The sequence below is a fragment of the Neomonachus schauinslandi genome, chromosome 2 (genome assembly GCF_002201575.2).
Source record: "Neomonachus schauinslandi chromosome 2, ASM220157v2, whole genome shotgun sequence".
NCBI classification, from domain to species: domain Eukaryota; kingdom Metazoa; phylum Chordata; class Mammalia; order Carnivora; family Phocidae; genus Neomonachus; species Neomonachus schauinslandi.
This window is the reverse complement of record NC_058404.1, coordinates 200,073,718-200,091,009: the sequence shown is the minus strand read 5'-3', so window position 1 is coordinate 200,091,009 and position 17,292 is coordinate 200,073,718. Positions and strand designations below refer to the sequence as shown.

Sequence of the window (17,292 nt, the reverse complement as noted above, 5' to 3'; positions counted from 1 at the left end):
CTCCCCGTCCATCCATCCAACAAATATCGTCAGCCAGGAACGTGAGATGATGAAATGCTGTACAAACTAAGAAGAGTCCCTGCCCTCAAGGAGCTTACCCAGAGCATGTGTGCAGGGAGCAGACATAATCAAATAATGTCACAGATATATAAGCACACTGGGATCAGCCCTGGGAAAGGGAGGTGCTGGGATGCAGAGGAGGGTGGAAGAGGGGGCCCAAGCAGACCTGGGGGTGCAGAGGAAGACCCTGAAGCGGACAGCTTCCGTTTGCCTCTGGACCATGCCCTGTCTTTCTCCGCCCTTCTTCGCCCTTCTCCGCCCTGGGAGCTGGCCTGTGAGGATGGCATCCACTGCCCAACCCCACTTTGGCTGGGTTCCCCGTCCCAGGCCAGGCCTCCTTCTGGGCCCCTTCTGGAGACGCCGGGGGCTGCACCTCCTATTGGGCACGACGGTAGGCTGAAACGTGGCCCCCAGAAGGCAGCCACGTCCCAGTCCCCAAACCTGTGCAAGCGACCCTTAGAGGGCAAAGGCAGACGGGATTCAGTGAAGATCTCTGGACGGGAAGATGGTCCTGGATCCCCCGGGGGGCGCAGAGAGCGATTTCTCCGATTTCTCTCATACACACACACACTCACACACTCACACACACTCACACTCTGTGAACACAGAGCAGAGACACTGGAGAGGCTCCTTCACAAGCTGTCCAGATACCAGAAGCTGGAAAAGGCCAGGTCCCCCCTGGAGCCTCCAGAGGGAGCGTGTCCCTTGCCGACGCCTCGATTCTGATCCAGCAAAACTGATTTTGGACTTCTGGTCGCCCAAACTGTGGGAGACCACACTTCTGGAGTGGCCAGCCATGGAGCCTGTGGTCACTGGCTAGAGTGCTACAGGAAACGGATCCTGGCCTCCGGGGCAGCTAGGGCGGCCCTTCGTCCTCCAGCGCTCTCCGCGCCCTGCCGCACCCTCCTCCCCAGCCCTCAGCACCTGCCGGCGCCAGCCCCGGGCTCTCCTACCCCCTGGGCCTGGAAAGAACCCTCCCCCACGTTCTCTCGATCACCCTGTGGAGGGGCCCTTGGGTTCCTGTGGGGCCCTGGCGACACAGTTCCCAGAGGAGAGGACACGGACACGGATCTGAAGGACAAGTCACTCCTAGTGAAGTGGAAAAGCAGCCCAGGCTGGCAGAAAGGAAAAGCATCCCACGCTGGCAAGGCCCGGCGTGGGAGCGTGTGTGGAATATTCTGGAAGTGGAAGAAGGCCTTATGGCTGGTGCACCCAAAGGGGAGGCCAAGAGGAAAAGCCCTAATGAACCTCCTGTTTTTCAATCCTGTCTCATGTGCTTATTTGTGCCAAGTGCACCTCTCACCGCTGCCCACTCAGTTCCCACACCGCGCGGCCGATGGTGGTGCCCAGACCACCAGGCCTCGTGGCGAAGGGCTCCTGGGACCCCGTGATGAGCAGCCTGCATTTCCCCATGACCCCACCCAACGGAGCCACGGCAGACGCCTCAGGCCCAGACACCAGCCCCGGGCCTGCTTACCTTGCTCTCCTTGGTGTAGGCCAGGACCTTGTCCTCCTCCTTGGGGTGGAAAATCAGCGTTTCCACCGAGAAGGGGATGAGCTGCTTCTGGAAGGTGGCCCCCTCGTCTGTGCTGAGGAACAGACTCTGGTCCCGGTCGCTGAGCGAGGAGCTCACCAGGACGATCTGAAACACAAAGCAGGGGAGACATGAGCCTCCACTCGGCACAAGGCTATGGAGGGGGCAGCAAGAACTGCGGGGCCGCCCCCTCCCCACCCCGCCCCTGCCCACTCATGCTAACCAGTCACTCATTCACTCACTCCACAACTATTTCCCCATGCTGGGCGCTGTCCACATGGCGAGGCCCTGACCACGAGCTGGGTTTTTCTGCTGTGAATGATCCATTCTGTGGGGGCAGCACAAGACAAGTCAGTGCGTCCACCATCGTGTGGCGGCCCGGCGGCCCATGGAGACAAAGCAGGGTGCGAGCGAGGTCGGGGTGGGGGCCACAAGCACTGGACCAGGTGGGGGGCGACCCAGAACAGTGGGCGCAAGGGCTGGACCTCGGATGTGAGGTGGCCAAGGTGGGGGGGAAAGGACTGGAGAAGTAGCAGTGGGTCCAGTTCTGTGAGGCCTTAGAGGCCACCGTGGTGGTGTAATGGGGTCCCCCAGAAAGACACCATGTCCCCACGTCCTCACCCTGGTACCCGTGAAGGTGACCTCACTTAGAAACAGGATGTTCACAGATGGGATCAAGTTAACCATCTCAGGATGAGATCATCCTGGAAAGTGGCAGACAAGGTGCCCACGGAGAGGTCGGGAAACTGAGGCACAGAGTGGAAGCAAACTGCCTGAGGTCACACACCATGCAGATGGAGCCAGGGTCTGGATCTAAGAGGGAGTCCATGCAGGGAGGGGTGCTGGCGGGGTAGGGGGGTGGGACTAGCCCGGCCCAAGATGAGCCCAGCTTTCCCTGGGGGGAGGGGGGGAGACTGTGGGGCACTGAGCCCCCTTCTTGTGGACACCCCAGCGCAATGGGCTTCCCACATCTCAACATTCCTCTAGAAGACGATGAAGCACACGGGACATAAATCAGTAAGCTGCACAAGCTCCTGTCTTCACAAATGAGAATCTGATGTGCTCTTTCCAGGGGAACCCCGAGGAGCCCTGTGAGCAGGTTAACTGGTCTCCAGCACGGATCCTGCCCGTGCCAGCCAATTCAGGGTCTGGAGGAGAAGGGCAGGGCGCCCCCAGAGCCTGACCCTCGGCAGCCATGCTCCCGGAAGGTAGAGGAGGCTGTGTGGGAGGTGTCCCTCTGGGTGTGGTTTCCACACAGGAGAAGTGGAGGGGCCAAGAATGGCCAGGGAGCCTGCTTCATGTAAACCCTTCCCCGGAAATGTTTCATGGCAAGGGAGCTTACCCACGCATGAAAAGTAGCGAGTGCAAACTTAGGAGCAACTATGTATTTTCTGTGGACAAAATCCTAAGGAAGCATATGATAATTTTGTCAATGATTACTGTATAAAAGTAAGCGTGATTGCGTCAGCAGGGGTACAGAGAAATAAGAGTGGAGGGATGACTATTCAGCCATAAGATAAAAGGAAACCCCGTCACTTGAGACCACAGGGACAGACCTTGAGGGCGTCATGCCCAGTGAGTGAAGTCAGAGAAAGACAAATACCCCGTGATCGCACTTACAGGTAGAATCTTCCAAACAAAAGCAAAGCCTGAGCTCACAGATACAGAGAACGTGTTGGTGGTGCCGGCGGCGGGTAGGCGAGGCGTGAAGGGGGTTAGAAGGGCCCAAACTGCCCGATACAAAGTGAGCGGGTCACGGGCTGCAGGGTGCCCAGAGTGGTGACACACTGGACTGCATGTCCGAACGCTGCTGAGAGAGAGGATCCCGAACGATCTCATCACGAGAGAGCATCGCTGTAAGGGCGTGTGGTGGCGGAGGGTAACCAGACGTACGGCAGCGGTCATTCCACCATAAATACAAATACCGAATCGTGATGCCGTACACCTGAAACAGGTGACGCTATATGTCAATTACAGCTCAATTTTGAAAAAATGAATGGAAGGAAACACGGAGGACGTTAATAGTGGTTGGTTTTAAGTGGTGGAGTTAGAAGTCATTTATTTTCTTATTTTAAATAAATGTTGTAGTTTAGAAGAGTTTTAAATTTACAGAAAAGTTGCAAAGATAGTACAGAGTCCCATAACCCCCGGCGCAGATTCCTCGGCTAGGATAGCTCCCGTTTGTACAGCTAAGGAGCCAGCATCCACGCGTGGGTATGGTCTGAGCTATGCGCTATGTTCCACGAGCGGCTTTTCCTGGTCCGGGACCCCATCCAGGACCCACATGACATTCAGGTGTCCTGTCCCCTGAGGCTTCTGGGCTGTGACTTTCTCCAACATGCCTTGTTTTTCTTGACCTTGACAGTGTTGAGGAGTTCTGGTTGCGTATTTTGCAGACTGCCTCTGGATTTTGGCTTATCTGCGCTTTCTTCGTGGTGACACCGAGGTCATGGGTTTCGGGAAGAAAGGGCATGGAGGTGAGGACCCTCCTCACCGCGGCGGGTCCAGAGAGCACACCATCGAGGGGAGACTCCAGCCCCGGTGCTGGCCTCGCTGGCCGCGTGGTGCCGGTCAGGGCTCCCCACTGGAACGGCACTCCTTTGCTCCCCGCGTCCACGCTGTCCCCACGGAGGACGGCCCCACGCACAGCCCACACCTGTGGTGGGGAGGGCGGCTCCCCTCCTTGAGGGCCTTGGAGCTGCGAGCGTTCTCGTGAACTCTTCTGCGTGCGAGACCGACCGGTCTCTTCTCCCGCACTTACTGACTCAATCACTTATATACATCACTATGAACTCATGCATATTTATGTTAGACTTTGAGTTGTAATTCAAGGCTGTTCTGTTATTTCGTTGCCCAAATGCTCCAGCTCTGGCTAGTGGGGGCTCTTTCTGGCTCCTGTGTTCTCCTTGCCATAACACCCTGCTTCTATTTCTAAATGTTGTTCTGCACTGCACCTGGCCTCCCCAGATAATCAGGAGGAATGAAACAGATCACCCAGATTTCTCACACATCGTACTGGAGACAGCTTGGTCCACTCGACATCCGCCCAAACACGCAGGCCAGACTCTGTGCCCCACCCCAGGGCAGCCACCCACACACCAGGCTCCTCAGGGCCATCCAGCCAGGGAAGCCCAAATGTCACTCAACAAAACGCTTTCTCATGATGATAATTTCTAAATGTTCTTAGGCTGCAACTATTGACTTGTCCACCTCCCCCAGTAGCTTGTGCCCTTGAGTGCAGGACAGCGACTTAACTCCTGTTTTTTCCGCCAACATATAGCCCAGGCTTGACGTGGCGCTGTGGGTTAATCCCGCCTGAGGGATACTGACTGAATGCTTGCGCGCATGAATGAATAAATAAGTCCATCTCAATCTGTGATTCCGAAAGGAATTGCTCGTTCACTCTTCTCCTTTGGGAGGAAAATATTCCTAGGGATATGTAAGAAGCCTGGAGACTGGACGTCATAACAAATCTCATTCACTTCTCTCCATTACTCAGAGCTTCATACATCAGTGAAGACTCATTCATTCATTCATTCTTCCATAGTTACTAAAACCACAGATCAAGCAAAGATTTAGGTGTGCACACGGCTTTGTGGCAGCAGAGCTGGGGGGAAAGGGCCAAAAGGAGGGCTTCCTAGAGGAGGTGACCCCCAGATGAGCCTTGAAAAATGGATGGAAATTTGACTGGCAGACCCAGGGGAGGGTGTTTCATTCAGAGAGGACAGCATGACCGGAGGGTGGGGTCCCTGCCCCGCCTCTCGCCCCCACCTCAGGCACCATATGTCAGCCATATAGAGCCCTGCTGTGTTTCTCCAGCTCACCGAGACTGTTCACATCTTGACCGCCTTTCCGTGCACGGTTCCCTCTAGCTAGAATGCGCGGTGGGACCAAGACAACCCCAACCTCATCGCAGATAATTCAGAATCAGAGTTTACAATTTCAAAATGATACAAAATCCACATGTGATGAACTTGAAGCAGCTTCTTAAAAATGTTCAGAGCCCCCAGTTCTGGGCCACTTCCACAAAGCTGAATATTTCTCATTTAATTTTGCAGGTGCCTCCAGCATGAATTTATCCTGTTTTTATGTTGGGATGCCCTTCCCCTCTTTATCTGCTTGTCAAATACCTCCTCATCCACTGAGGCTCATTTCAAACGTCACCGCCTCCAGGAAGCCCTCCATGATACATGTCCTCCAACAGAGTTATTCCAGTACGTCCTCCGCCCCTTCCTCTAGCATCTTGTGCATTCATCTGCGCCAGCCCAACACTCTTAGTGTTCTCTTTGGGAGTCCGCCTCCCCCTCCAGGCAAGGCCTGTGTCTTTGTCACGGCCATGCCTCCAGCCCAGAGCACAGGGCCTGGCACCGACTGGGTACCACGTCCCAATAAACAAGTGTTGGTGCTACTCCCACACAGAATTAGGGTTCCGGGTACGGGGTCGCCTCTCCATCCCAGCCCTCCGTGATGGCCAAGGCCCCCCTGCAGTGGCACCACGGTGGAGAAACAAGAAGCCGAGGAAGTCATTCTGGCCGGGGCCCAGCAATCTGGATCGGGGGCTATTTTAGGCCTCAGAGTGGGACAAGTAAGCCAGGAAAGATGGGGGACGAAAAAGTGCTGACAAGGAAAGGATTATTGGAGCAAAGAAAACAAATCAATTAGCACCGTGCTGAGTGGAGGCTGGCAGATTGTTCTTCCAAATTGGGAACCAGACTATTTCCAACGGTGTATTTTTACTGCGTACTATTCCGGGCCAGCATATGGTATCTGCACTGGGTTCCGGGGGCCCACGAGGCTGGGTGTTTTGAAATCAGAGGCCACGTGTTGGAGAGAAATATGGGATAGGTTCAGAGGACTAGCGGCCAGCCCCTTTGAGCGTGGGTCCTAGGACTGGCCATGTAGCCTGCGGGGCCCCAAATGCAGGGCTCCGTGCTCAAAAAGAATTAAGAATTTCAACACGGCGCAGGCAACCATTACAGCAAGCACTAGGTGTGGGTTGCACACCCCTGAAGCCCACCCCCATCATCCCAAAGCAACTCAGCTAATAAACTCAGGGACCTAGAGCCCCAGCGTCAGGGAGGCTGCTGGAAGTGTGGTGCCTCCGCCCCACCCGGGTCGAAATCTGTACTTTGTCCAAGTCCCTGGTGAGCCCCGAGCGCCCTGCCGCTGGACACCTGCTTTAGGCCATAGCTCCTGCTGGTTCTCAGCTCTGAGCCCACCAGCTCTGGGCCTCTGAGCACCCACATCCCTCGCCACATCCTTCCCGGGATTCTATGGCTCACGGCGCCACTCGGCAGCCACTCTGACGATGCTCCGCAGGGTGGGGAGAACACTGATGACAACCCAGGAGTCTGGCAAGGTCATAACACAAGCACAGGGGGGCGAGGGACAGGCCGGCTCTGGGGGCACGCAGAGCTGGGCTTCAAGGCCTCAGTTGCCCCCGCGAGCTATGAGCTGTGCAGCCTTGGGAAAGTTACCTCACCTCTCTGTGCTGCCGTTTCCTCCTCTGTAGAGGGGAATCCCTGCTGCAGAGGCGACCAGAAGAGTCAATGCACAAAGTGTGTAGCAGACTTCGCCCGATGCCTGGGACACAATGAGCATCCCGAACATGTGGGAGCACACCATACAGAATGACTCGGTTTATTGTCGCAGAAGTTCTCCAAGCACCGCTGTGAGTCAGGGTCACGTTGTTGAGGCAGGTCATGGGTGGTGGTGCGAGGGACAGGAAGCGTATGGCCCCCTGCACTGTAAGACCCCAGGACAGATGTGGGCAGAGGGCAGAGAAGCTGCCCCGGGGGGAATGACCCCTCTCTCTCTGGGGCGTGGGCTGGGGCACGGCCAGAGAGGCCAAGTGCCTTGTGGAAGGTCACACTGCCGGCCGGGGTCCGTGGCCTCCTCTCTCCCGACATCCCCCGCCCACACCCCTAGCACACATCATGGCCAGCGACCCGACTGCCCCTGCCCATGAAGCAGCAGCAAACACCAGGGTTCCCGGGGGGATGCACTTGGGAGGTCTAGAGACACCCTCCCACCTTCAAGGGCTACCAGGAGTAGCTTCCAGAGGTCTGCAGGTCCGTCCAGGGCTTTGGGGATGGACTTCTGTCCATGTGAAGGGAGGGGCAGGGGGGCTTTCTGATCTTCTTCATCCATTCCTTCTTCCCTTGGGCCCACACTCTTGGTCTTATTCTTATAAAGCGTTAACTGACTCATTGAGCTGCACATCAGACCCCAGCAGGGAAACAAGCCCCCCAGGACCTGTGCTGGTGGAGGAGCTCACAGAAGACAGCGGAAGGCGTTTAACGGTGTGAGGGGTACACTGAAGCAGGCAACCCCTGAGGTGGGGAGCCCTCCCCTAGGTTGGACTGGAGTAGACAAGAGCCTTCTGGAAGTTTCTACAGGAGATGCACTGCAGGATCCCGGTGGGGATGGGTCGGAGTGGGCCACATGCAGAAAGACGCTCCAAGAAGACAGGGCAGACCGTGTGCCATCCTGACGCGGGACTCATGTCTCCCTCTCCACCCGGTCAGGAGACCTACCTGAATCTGGGGACCCAGACGCCCTTATCTGACCCTTCGACACATCTCCGCTGGCCTGGACTCCGGTTTGGACCTGCCCGCCTGAACCATCCCCGCCCGTGGGAACCGCGTGGGGCCCCGCCCCACTCAGGCGCCAGGTCGCCTTCCCTGGGCCTAGACTTGCTGCTGCAGGGCTCCCGGCTCCTCTCCTCCGAAAGGTGGTGCCAACCTCCCAGCCTGCCTGGCTGAGGCAGTCTCGAACATCACAGCTCTCAAAGCTCCGAGTTTAAAAAGGGAAACAAACAGCATCCAGAAACTATTCCTCGCCTCTGCTAGAGCTCCCTTTGAATGTGCAACAGATCTCTGGTTTCCATTCAGAACTCCAACCAGTAGAGGACTTTTTATTTTAGTCTGCCCTTCCCCAAGTTTATCCCTAAAAGGGTCCCCACCCCGGCCCCCAGGATCCGTGTCATCTGCATTTACCTATTTAAAATCCAATTACCTGGTCTTTTCCTGGCCAGACAGATGTGCCCAGCGAGGGACATAGAAAACTTGGCTTTGACGCCAAGAGAGGCAGACAGCCGAGACAAACAAGTACAGCGGCATCCACCCTCCGGTCTTAAATTAGAAGCGGTGCAGAGCATCTCACACATGTCTGTGTGAGTCATAATGAGCAAAAATAACTCTCCTGCCCAGAGCCGCACTCTTGTAGATGGATGCATCCTGCTGGGATATTTAGCACGCACTTGGATCAGCTACCCAGAGTCGTTGGAGCTAATCACTTCATACGATGGTTTTGGTATGGGTAACCAGGAGCACAGAAGAGGTCACAGGACACAGAGCCTGACTCTGAGGTGGTTCTGCCATCTCTGTGTTCCATGACCTTGGGCGAGTCACTCTCCTGGACCTTAAATTGGAGGCGGTAATCTCTTCTGTGCAGAGATCCCAAATTAGGTACACTATTTGAAGGTGTTGGGGAAATACCCAAGGGCTGATCATTATTTTATGCTTTCTTAAACCAGAAAGATCTATCATTGGAAAAGTCAAGGATAATCTGAGTTTACACAAACGCAAGCCTGCTGGAAACCCTTCAGTGTCGCTCCTGGGGATGGCATTCACGACACTGTCCCATGACCTCACCCTGCTGACCTCATCATCACATGGCCTGAGTTCCCGCCTTCCTGAATGGCCTCCAGTCCCCCAAACTTCCGCTCAGCTTTAGAACGCTTCCCTCTTTGCCCAGATGCCCTTGGTCGTCTTCCCTCCCACTGCAGTGTAGGCTGAGGCCTGGGGCAGACCAGAGGCTGACCTGGAGGCCATGAAGGTCATCCAGGTGAGACAGCCCCGTGACGTCACAGAGGAGAGGGCAGATTCTAGCACACGGCTGAGCCGGGAGTTCAGTGGGTTTGGTGCAGAATGAACAGAATGGGGAAATGTGGGAACTCGCCCAAGCTTCTGGCCCAGCTGATGGAGGGGAAGGCATGAAACGAAGAGTTGGCTTAGGGCAGACAGGGGTATGGCCCGTTGGAGCCTCATGCTGGGGCGGCGGTTCCTGAGGGACACCTGGTGGAGGAAGGGGTGCAGGGGTTGGACATCTGGGGTGAGCTCAGCTCCCTGGAAATCTGCACTGGGGTCAGGTATTTGGAAGTCAACCATGGGCTGGGGGTCCTGGGAGTGACCCAAGTGCTGAGCTGGGGTGGGGATGGGGAGCCCTGCCAAGAGGAGCCCATGAGGAGGGGGTAGGGCAGCGGGAGAGGCAAGCGCCTGCAGGCCAACAGGGGAGCCCCCTCCCGATTCCTGCCCCGCACCTCTGCCTGCCCACCTCCCGTGGGTGTGTAGCCTAGGCCCAGACCCCAGCCCTCCCTCACTCAGCCCTGCTGGCCCCAGGCTCTTCCTGTTGGGGCTCCCGCTCTGACGGGCACTTTCCTGACAACAGGGCAGTCCCTCAGCTCAGAGACCACCTTCTGGGGGCATGGGGGACCCTTCCTGGACATGCACTAAACGGGCCCTGATGCCAATGTTCTCTGTGGTCTTAAAAACAATTATTAACACTCTCTGAAAACATCCATTTATAGTATTGTTTTTTTTAATTGTGGCAAAGATACATAACACAAAACTTACCATTTTAACCCTTTGGGCATACGGTTCAGCGGATTAGACATAATCAAGGTGTCATCAGCCATCGGTCCCAGAGCCTCTCCATGCTCCCCAACCAGGTCCCATGCCCTCCCTTCACATTCTGTGTCCCCCCCCCCTGACTGTCTGCCCCCCATCGAGACCACGCTATCGGGAACACATCCTCCATCTTGCTTACTGCTGAATCCCAAGCCCCCACCTGGCACATGGCAGATGCTCAGCCAACAGGTGCTGAACACTCTTGACCAAATATACTGAAATCTCATTTCTGGAAAATGTTTAACAGATGAGGGAGGGAGGCGTGGTGGTGTGCTGATAGCAGCCCTTCTGAGCACCCCCCCAACCCCGCCTCCTGGGACTGAGCCTTCCGACCCCCGCCCGCAGCTCCCCCATCAGCTGTCAGCCTCCCAGTCCCTGCTCAGATGTCCCAAGTGCTTTTGGACCAGCCCTGACCCTCAGAAGTATCTGGAACTATTCCACCCACTATAAGGAGCTGACCTCGTTCCCTTTTCCTCAGGCCAACCCACGGCAGGCCTTACTTCCAGCCACTGTCTCGTCAGAAAGTTTGCTCAGTAGGCTCCGGCCCAGGTCTTGGGACTTCTCAGCCCTTACCTATCAGCATCCAGGGGTCTTGCTAAGACCCCAAAGGGGCTCTTAACTTGGCCCCGGCACATGGCTTCTCATTTTTCTGTTACAAGAGCAATGAGGTGGGGGACGTTTCTGTCTCTATTTTATAGACAACACCCAGAAGCAAAGAGGGGGAAAGGACCTGCTCAGACCCACACAGCCTGAGAGCCGTGACCCTGGACCGAGCCCCCACTCGGGCCACCTCCACCTGCCTCCGTGTCAACACTCGAGCTGACGGGCATCCAGCACAATTTAGGAAAACGTCCACACAAACACAGTTATGGAATGGATTGTCAGGAAAGCGCTGGCTCGGGCTTAATTACTGGCCCGACAATCACTCACATGCCAGGAAATGTCCCCGAGAACATTTGTAAATTTAACAGAGAGGCAAACCTTTTCCCTTTGGCCAGAGGCTGACTTGGAATATCTTGCGTCTGATCGATAGTAACTAGATAAGGCAAACATATTTCAGGCCATAAAAAATAGCTCATCACCACTATTTTATAGACTTCATCTATTAATAATCTTGTCTGCCACATTTGTGAAATGAGAGGCCCCCGCGGCCCCTCCCCCATAATTATTGATGAGCTCTGTTCTCTAAAGGGGCTCACACCGAGGCTTTGGAGTGAACATGGTCTAATTGTGTTTTGTTTGGCTGTCTGAAGATATTTTGCAGACAAAGCTAAAAGCCTGCTTGCTGGGGCGGAGTGTGGCAGACGGCTAATTCTCTGGCGTGACTGGTTCTGAAAGATTGTCTTTTATCAGGACGGCTGTATTAACTATGTACGATTCGATCTGTGAACAATTTGCTCATTCATCTGCCCCCTAATTGAACAGCAGCTAGAGGATGTATGTCAGTATCTGCCACGCCTCTTCAGCGGCGACCCGGCAGCCTCCCGAGGAAAGATGGTGGCTTTCGGAAGTAACTGTGGGATCTCTGGAGGCTTTCTCTCGAAACATTTGAGAACAGAGACCAAGATAGTATTGCATGCGCCGGTCAGGTGAGTGAAAACGTCACATGAGAGTCAACTAGCTGTCACTCTCCTCACCTTCCCTGGAGGTGAATGTCTGACATGAACCCATGTCTACAGCGGGTGGTCAAGGCCATCAGTGTGTGGACTGTTGACATTCTGTGGTCACAGAAGCAAGTAAGGAGGGAGCAGACAGGCCTCATCTCGGTGAGGAACCCGAATTCTCTCCTGGCAAGCCCCGGCAAGGTCTCGTAGCTGACATCACCTTGAATCACGGCTCACCTGATTGAAACGCTTCTGCGTTATATAGAGTAGATAACAGCATGGGTCGTAACATGCTCGTACATAGCATGTATTGAGCACTTACTGTATACCGGGCACTACACTGAATGCTCTATACATAGTTGAACAACCCTCCAATGAGGTATTTACTATCGCGGCCCCTGTTGATGGATGAAGCAAGAATACCCAGGGAGGGCAGTAACCACACGCGGGTGGTGAGCTGGAGACAGGCTACCGCCAAGGTGTCCAAGCGCTTCCTTGCACCTGCAGAGAGGGGTAAGGGGTGCAGAGTGCTTTTCCCGTCACTGTTCACTCGGGCGTCCACGGAACCCATGTCAGCTCATGCTGGGGACAGAGTGGGGGCAGCCTCATTGTCCCTGGCTTCCTGGAGCCCACAGTCTTGTGGTGACACCATGACCGAAGACACACATAAACAGACAATCATGAACCCTAACGAGGGCCCAACCATTTAACAATTTGGGGGTTTGTCTAGGAGGTACTGGCAAGGCCAAAGAGAGAGTGAGACGGGCCAGATCCAGCAGGAGGATGAGGAGGCCATGGCAGGGGAGAGGGCTGCAGATGTAAAGACGGTGGAGGTAGCAGGACTGGATGTCCACTGGGTGAGGCAGCTGGGAGTCTGGAGGAGTGTCTGGCTCTTGCCTGCAGTACTGGGAGGGAAGCAGTAAACCAAATGGGCCTGGTGCCTCTCCGTGCTGGAGAAGAGCCTGTGGAGACTGAGGAGTGGGCAGGAAGGTGAGGTGAGGACCAGAGAGGACATTGCCAGGGAAGCCACTGGCCAGTGGCAGTGCTACTAACTGTCAAGGCGGGGGACAAGGGTCCCCGGGCATCACTGATCATCAAAGGTGGGGGGCTGGTGTCCCCGGGCATCACTGACCGTCAACGGTGAGGCACTGGTGTCCCTAGGGAAGGATGGTGTGAAGGACAGTAAGGGCTTTTCCATCCCTTCTTTCTGTCTTCTTAGCCACGTGCCATCAGTCACCAGTGAGTCCTGTGGCGTCTACTCCTTAGGATCAGGGAGGAGCCCTAGGGTTGGCACAGATGCCTCCTAAGTGGTGGGGAGCTGAACAAACACACAGCGATAATGGGAGAGACGAGTAGTCTCCTCTGTCAATTCCTTCTCATCCTTCCACCGAAAATGAATGATGATTTAATTAAAGTTCTTGGGGAAAGAGCTCTGGAGTAGGGATTTCCCGAGGGCTCTCGGCAGTCACATGGAGACCGATGTGAACCGAGGCTCTGGTTTCCAGTGAGGACCATCAGTGTGGATGTTTCCAGATGGAGAAGTATGGACAAGCACCCAGCATGCAGGCTCCCAGGACCCCACCCCCACAGCACTCACAGTGGAGGCCTGGCCGTCCCCCTTCCCACAGGCACAGACCAAGGAGAAGGTGGGGCTGGAGAGGTGGAGGGAGGCAGGTCCAGCCGTCTCCTGTCACTCAAGACAGTGACACCCAGAAATAGGTGGCCGGCCAAGTTGCAGAGCTTCAGCTGGTGCCAGCCAGGCCAGCACACTTCTGATGCTGGCATTGCTGAAACAGTGTGCCTTGGATACCTCTAGTGATGAAGGGCTCCCTACCTCACAGACAGCATCAGTATTTTTCTTTATAACAAGCTCAACTCTGCAAGGCACAGAAAAAGGGGCTTTGGAATCTGGCAGACCTCCACTGACTTCTGGCCATGCGCATACAGCAGTGTGACCTTGACTCAGTTCAGTGGTCCCTGGAGCCTGGATCCCACCCTTGGAGAAGGAGTGGGGGCACCATCCCCCCCTCCCCCCGCTCCTCCCTCTGGCCTCTCTCTTCTACCAAGCCTCAGGTTGAAGCGGTCCCTGCAGCCTGGTGAGGAGCACTGGTGGTGGTCCCTGGCTTTCCTCGATGGCGGCTCTGTCCCCCTTGGGAGCCGACCTAGGTGAGGGGCTACACCTGGGACAGGACAGGGGTATTTCTGGACCCTACTCAGACCAGAATGCCATTAAACTCCCACACCGTCCCTGATGTACTGATTAATAACACACAGATTGCTGTGACCGTGTGCAGATGTGAGGTGTGCAGAACTCACCAGGCCAGCCGGTCATCACGGCAATGACATTGACCGTGGTAGTAACAATAACGAACAGAAACAACAGTAATAGGAATACCGTGCGTTTGGGGGGCACTCACAGAGGGCAGACGCTGCTGAGTGCTCTGTGCGTGCTCACTCACTGGCTCCTCCCGAGAGGCTATTCTGTGGTTACCCCCGCTTTGCTGAGAGGTGAACACCCTGCCCAAAAGTCTCTCAGCTCGTAGGAGGCCGAGCTTGCGATGGACAGGCTCTAGTGCAGGCTTTCTTTGATCTGATGTATTGATTGGGTTTCTATATAAGATTGTTTGGCAAAAGGATTTGATGTTAAAGAACATATTTCACCACCTTTGATTTTATCCAATCACCACCCCCCTCAACACACACACACACACACACACACACACACACACGCACACACACGCACACCCTGTATTTTGCAAATGAGAGGCAACAGGGTCAAAGGAAGGCTTCTGGAGACCAAGGAAAAATCCCTGCTTCTGTTGCTCCTGTTAACCAAGTGCAGCCCACGGGCTGGGTCTGGGCTGGGCAGCCTGCCCACACCCCTTCCAGGCCTGGCCACACTGCCCAGGGCAGACAGAACTGCACCCAATATGCGACATGCCTGAGGGTCACCAAGGACCCGGGAGCCCCCACCTCACGCAGCCAGAGCTGGATGGGACCCCGATCTCTGTGCCCGTCTTATTCACAGCCAGGCACCACCCCCTCTCTGCTGGCTACTGCCTCTTGGTGGTGAATTAATGAGGGGGGTGGCAGACAGGGAGACAGGGGAGGGACGGCCGGAGGTGGGCCCCTCAGGACGGTCTGGAATCCCCGGGAGCGAGAAGCAGGAGAGCCGGGGAGACTGATCTGCCTGCCTGCCCAGGTGGGAGACGGCAGCAAAGCAGTGAGGAAGAGACCCCTGCCGTGGGACCCTCAGTCCAGGTCCTTCCACTTACAGCCCCTCAGGCCTGCCATGTCCAATCTGTAAGAAGAGAGCAAATAACTTTTCTTCTGCCAATCCGCAGGCCAACCTACGGAAACCAAGACGAGCCCAGCTTCGTCAGCAGCATCAAGCACCTGTAACACACGCCAGGTTGGGGGTGCCTTTGCCTCAAGGCTGAAATTGTGGTGAGTACCAGCCCCTTCTACCGTCGGCGCTGGCCACCAACATCTCACAGCTGACCCCTTTCCCAGAAAATTGCCCTCAGCTGACAGGAGCCCCTCACCCAGGAAGTTATACCCTCCCCTGGTGGTCCATGGTCAGTGCTCCATGGGGGTGGGGTAGGCTGGCCTCCTTGCCTCAAAGAGGGCAACTCTGGTTTGTGCTCCTGAACTTGCTGCAGATCAGGCCTAGGTCTGAGTCTGCCTGAGAGCACGTCCTTCCTCGGCTGCTTCTTCCCTCAGGTTCCTCCTGAGTGTTTACCCTCAGCACATCAGCTGCACCAAATCCTTGCCTCAGGCTCTGCTTCTGGGGCACCTGACCTCAGGCTGCTTCATTTTCTCCAAGCAGCCATCTCCCCAGGCAGCGGGAAGCTCCTGAAGAGCAGGGGCTCTGGCTGTCTCGGCCACTTCGTGTCCCCAGGATCTGGACATGGCAGGTAGGAGTCCATAGTGTGCACTGTGGGAAAGGATGAGGACCCACTGTGAACACCTTGGTCCATTGGAGACTAGCAGCCACACAGTGAGCCACGCCATGTAATAAAGCAAAACTCTGTTCTCAGCAAAAACAAGGGCCATTTGTGCCCTATTTTTAAGACCAAGGAAAATAATCAATAGTGATGTTGTGGGAGGGGGTTGATCTGGGCAAGCAGGTGACCCTGTATTGTTCTTCTCCAGCAGGAGCAAAACTTTTAGCAGGAAAAGAGGTACCAGGGTTGAGAAATGCCCAGTGGTTCCCCAGCCCAGGACACAGAAGAGGAGGAAGAGGACCAGGAGCTGGTGAGAGACTCCTACAGATGCAGCTCTGCTTCCAAAGTGGGGGGGAACGAAGTGTCTGGGCCTGGTGGGGGGAGGGCTGACAAAATCCGGGCCAAGACCACTTCTCATGGTGCAATATCCTGAGGTGCTTTAAATCACACACACGTCACACACACACACACACACACACTATTACGATCCTAAAAGCGCCCCTAACACAAGCACATTATGGGACATGAGTAGCAGACTGACACTTGTTCTTGGCAGAGCTTCTAGATGCCCCTAGGAGAGCAAGCAGGGAGAGCGCACCAGATGGTTCCTCATCAGGACGTGGAGCAGGGAGGGCAGTCACCGAGTCCAAATGCCTTACTTCATTGTCGGGGACACTAGTGTCCAAGTAGGGAGAGCCACCTCTCCACAGTCCACACCCCCGGGGCCTGAGCTGGGACTTCTGGCTGGCTAACACCGACACCAAGACAGGAGGCCCTCCCCACGGGAGACTTTCCGTCCTGTCCCTGGGCACGGACTGAAGAGGTGGCCAGTCCAGGGCAGGTTTTGCTGGCCAGAAGGCTTCTAGGCTATTTGAAGAGAAGTACCTGCTGGGACGTACCATGAGGATGTGGGGTGGCTGGACCGGGGTGCTGATCGGGCATAACGGTGGTGTGGTTGGGATGTAGCAGCACAGAACTTGCTGGCGCCCTTGATGTGGGGTCAAGGGTGACCTCTAGGCTTTCAGCCTGCCTGGGCGTGATGCCTCCCTCTGGAGAGATCTGATGCAGCATGATGCGTCTGAGATGCCCTTTAGGAATGACTTCCCGGTGTCTCGGGGACAGCAGGAGACCAGAGTGTGGAGTTGAGGGTGACAGCAGGGCTGGCAGGTTAACTGGGGTGTGTCGTGGTATGTGAAGCTATGGGACTGGGTAGGGTCATGAGGAGAGGGGGACAACCAGGGATTGGTGAACATGCCACCCTCACAGCTATGAACCCCAGAGGGAAAGTCCCAGCTGAGAAGGTGAGACAGAACGGAAGGACAGTGGGCAACACAGAGTAAGCATAATTCTCCCCCTCTTACAGGTAAGGAAACTGAGCTTAAAAGACTCATCCCCAGAAACACAGCCAGGGAGGGTGGGGCCAGATTTTGAGCTCCAGGTTCTTGACCTTGAACTTC

At 55.6% G+C, this 17,292-nt stretch overlaps 1 protein-coding gene across 1 annotated transcript in view; it reads right to left on the bottom strand.

Annotated features, from left to right (window-relative positions):
* The window catches only part of SORCS2 (sortilin related VPS10 domain containing receptor 2), a gene marked incomplete at its 5' end in the record, with an annotated part of 454,802 nt that overhangs the window by 78,773 nt on the left and 358,737 nt on the right, over window positions 1-17,292 (bottom strand). Inside the window, one exon of the mRNA XM_044913028.1 lies at window positions 1,538-1,702. Within this exon, the coding sequence (XP_044768963.1) occupies window positions 1,538-1,702 (165 nt within the window). The remainder of the gene's footprint in view (window positions 1-1,537; window positions 1,703-17,292) is intronic.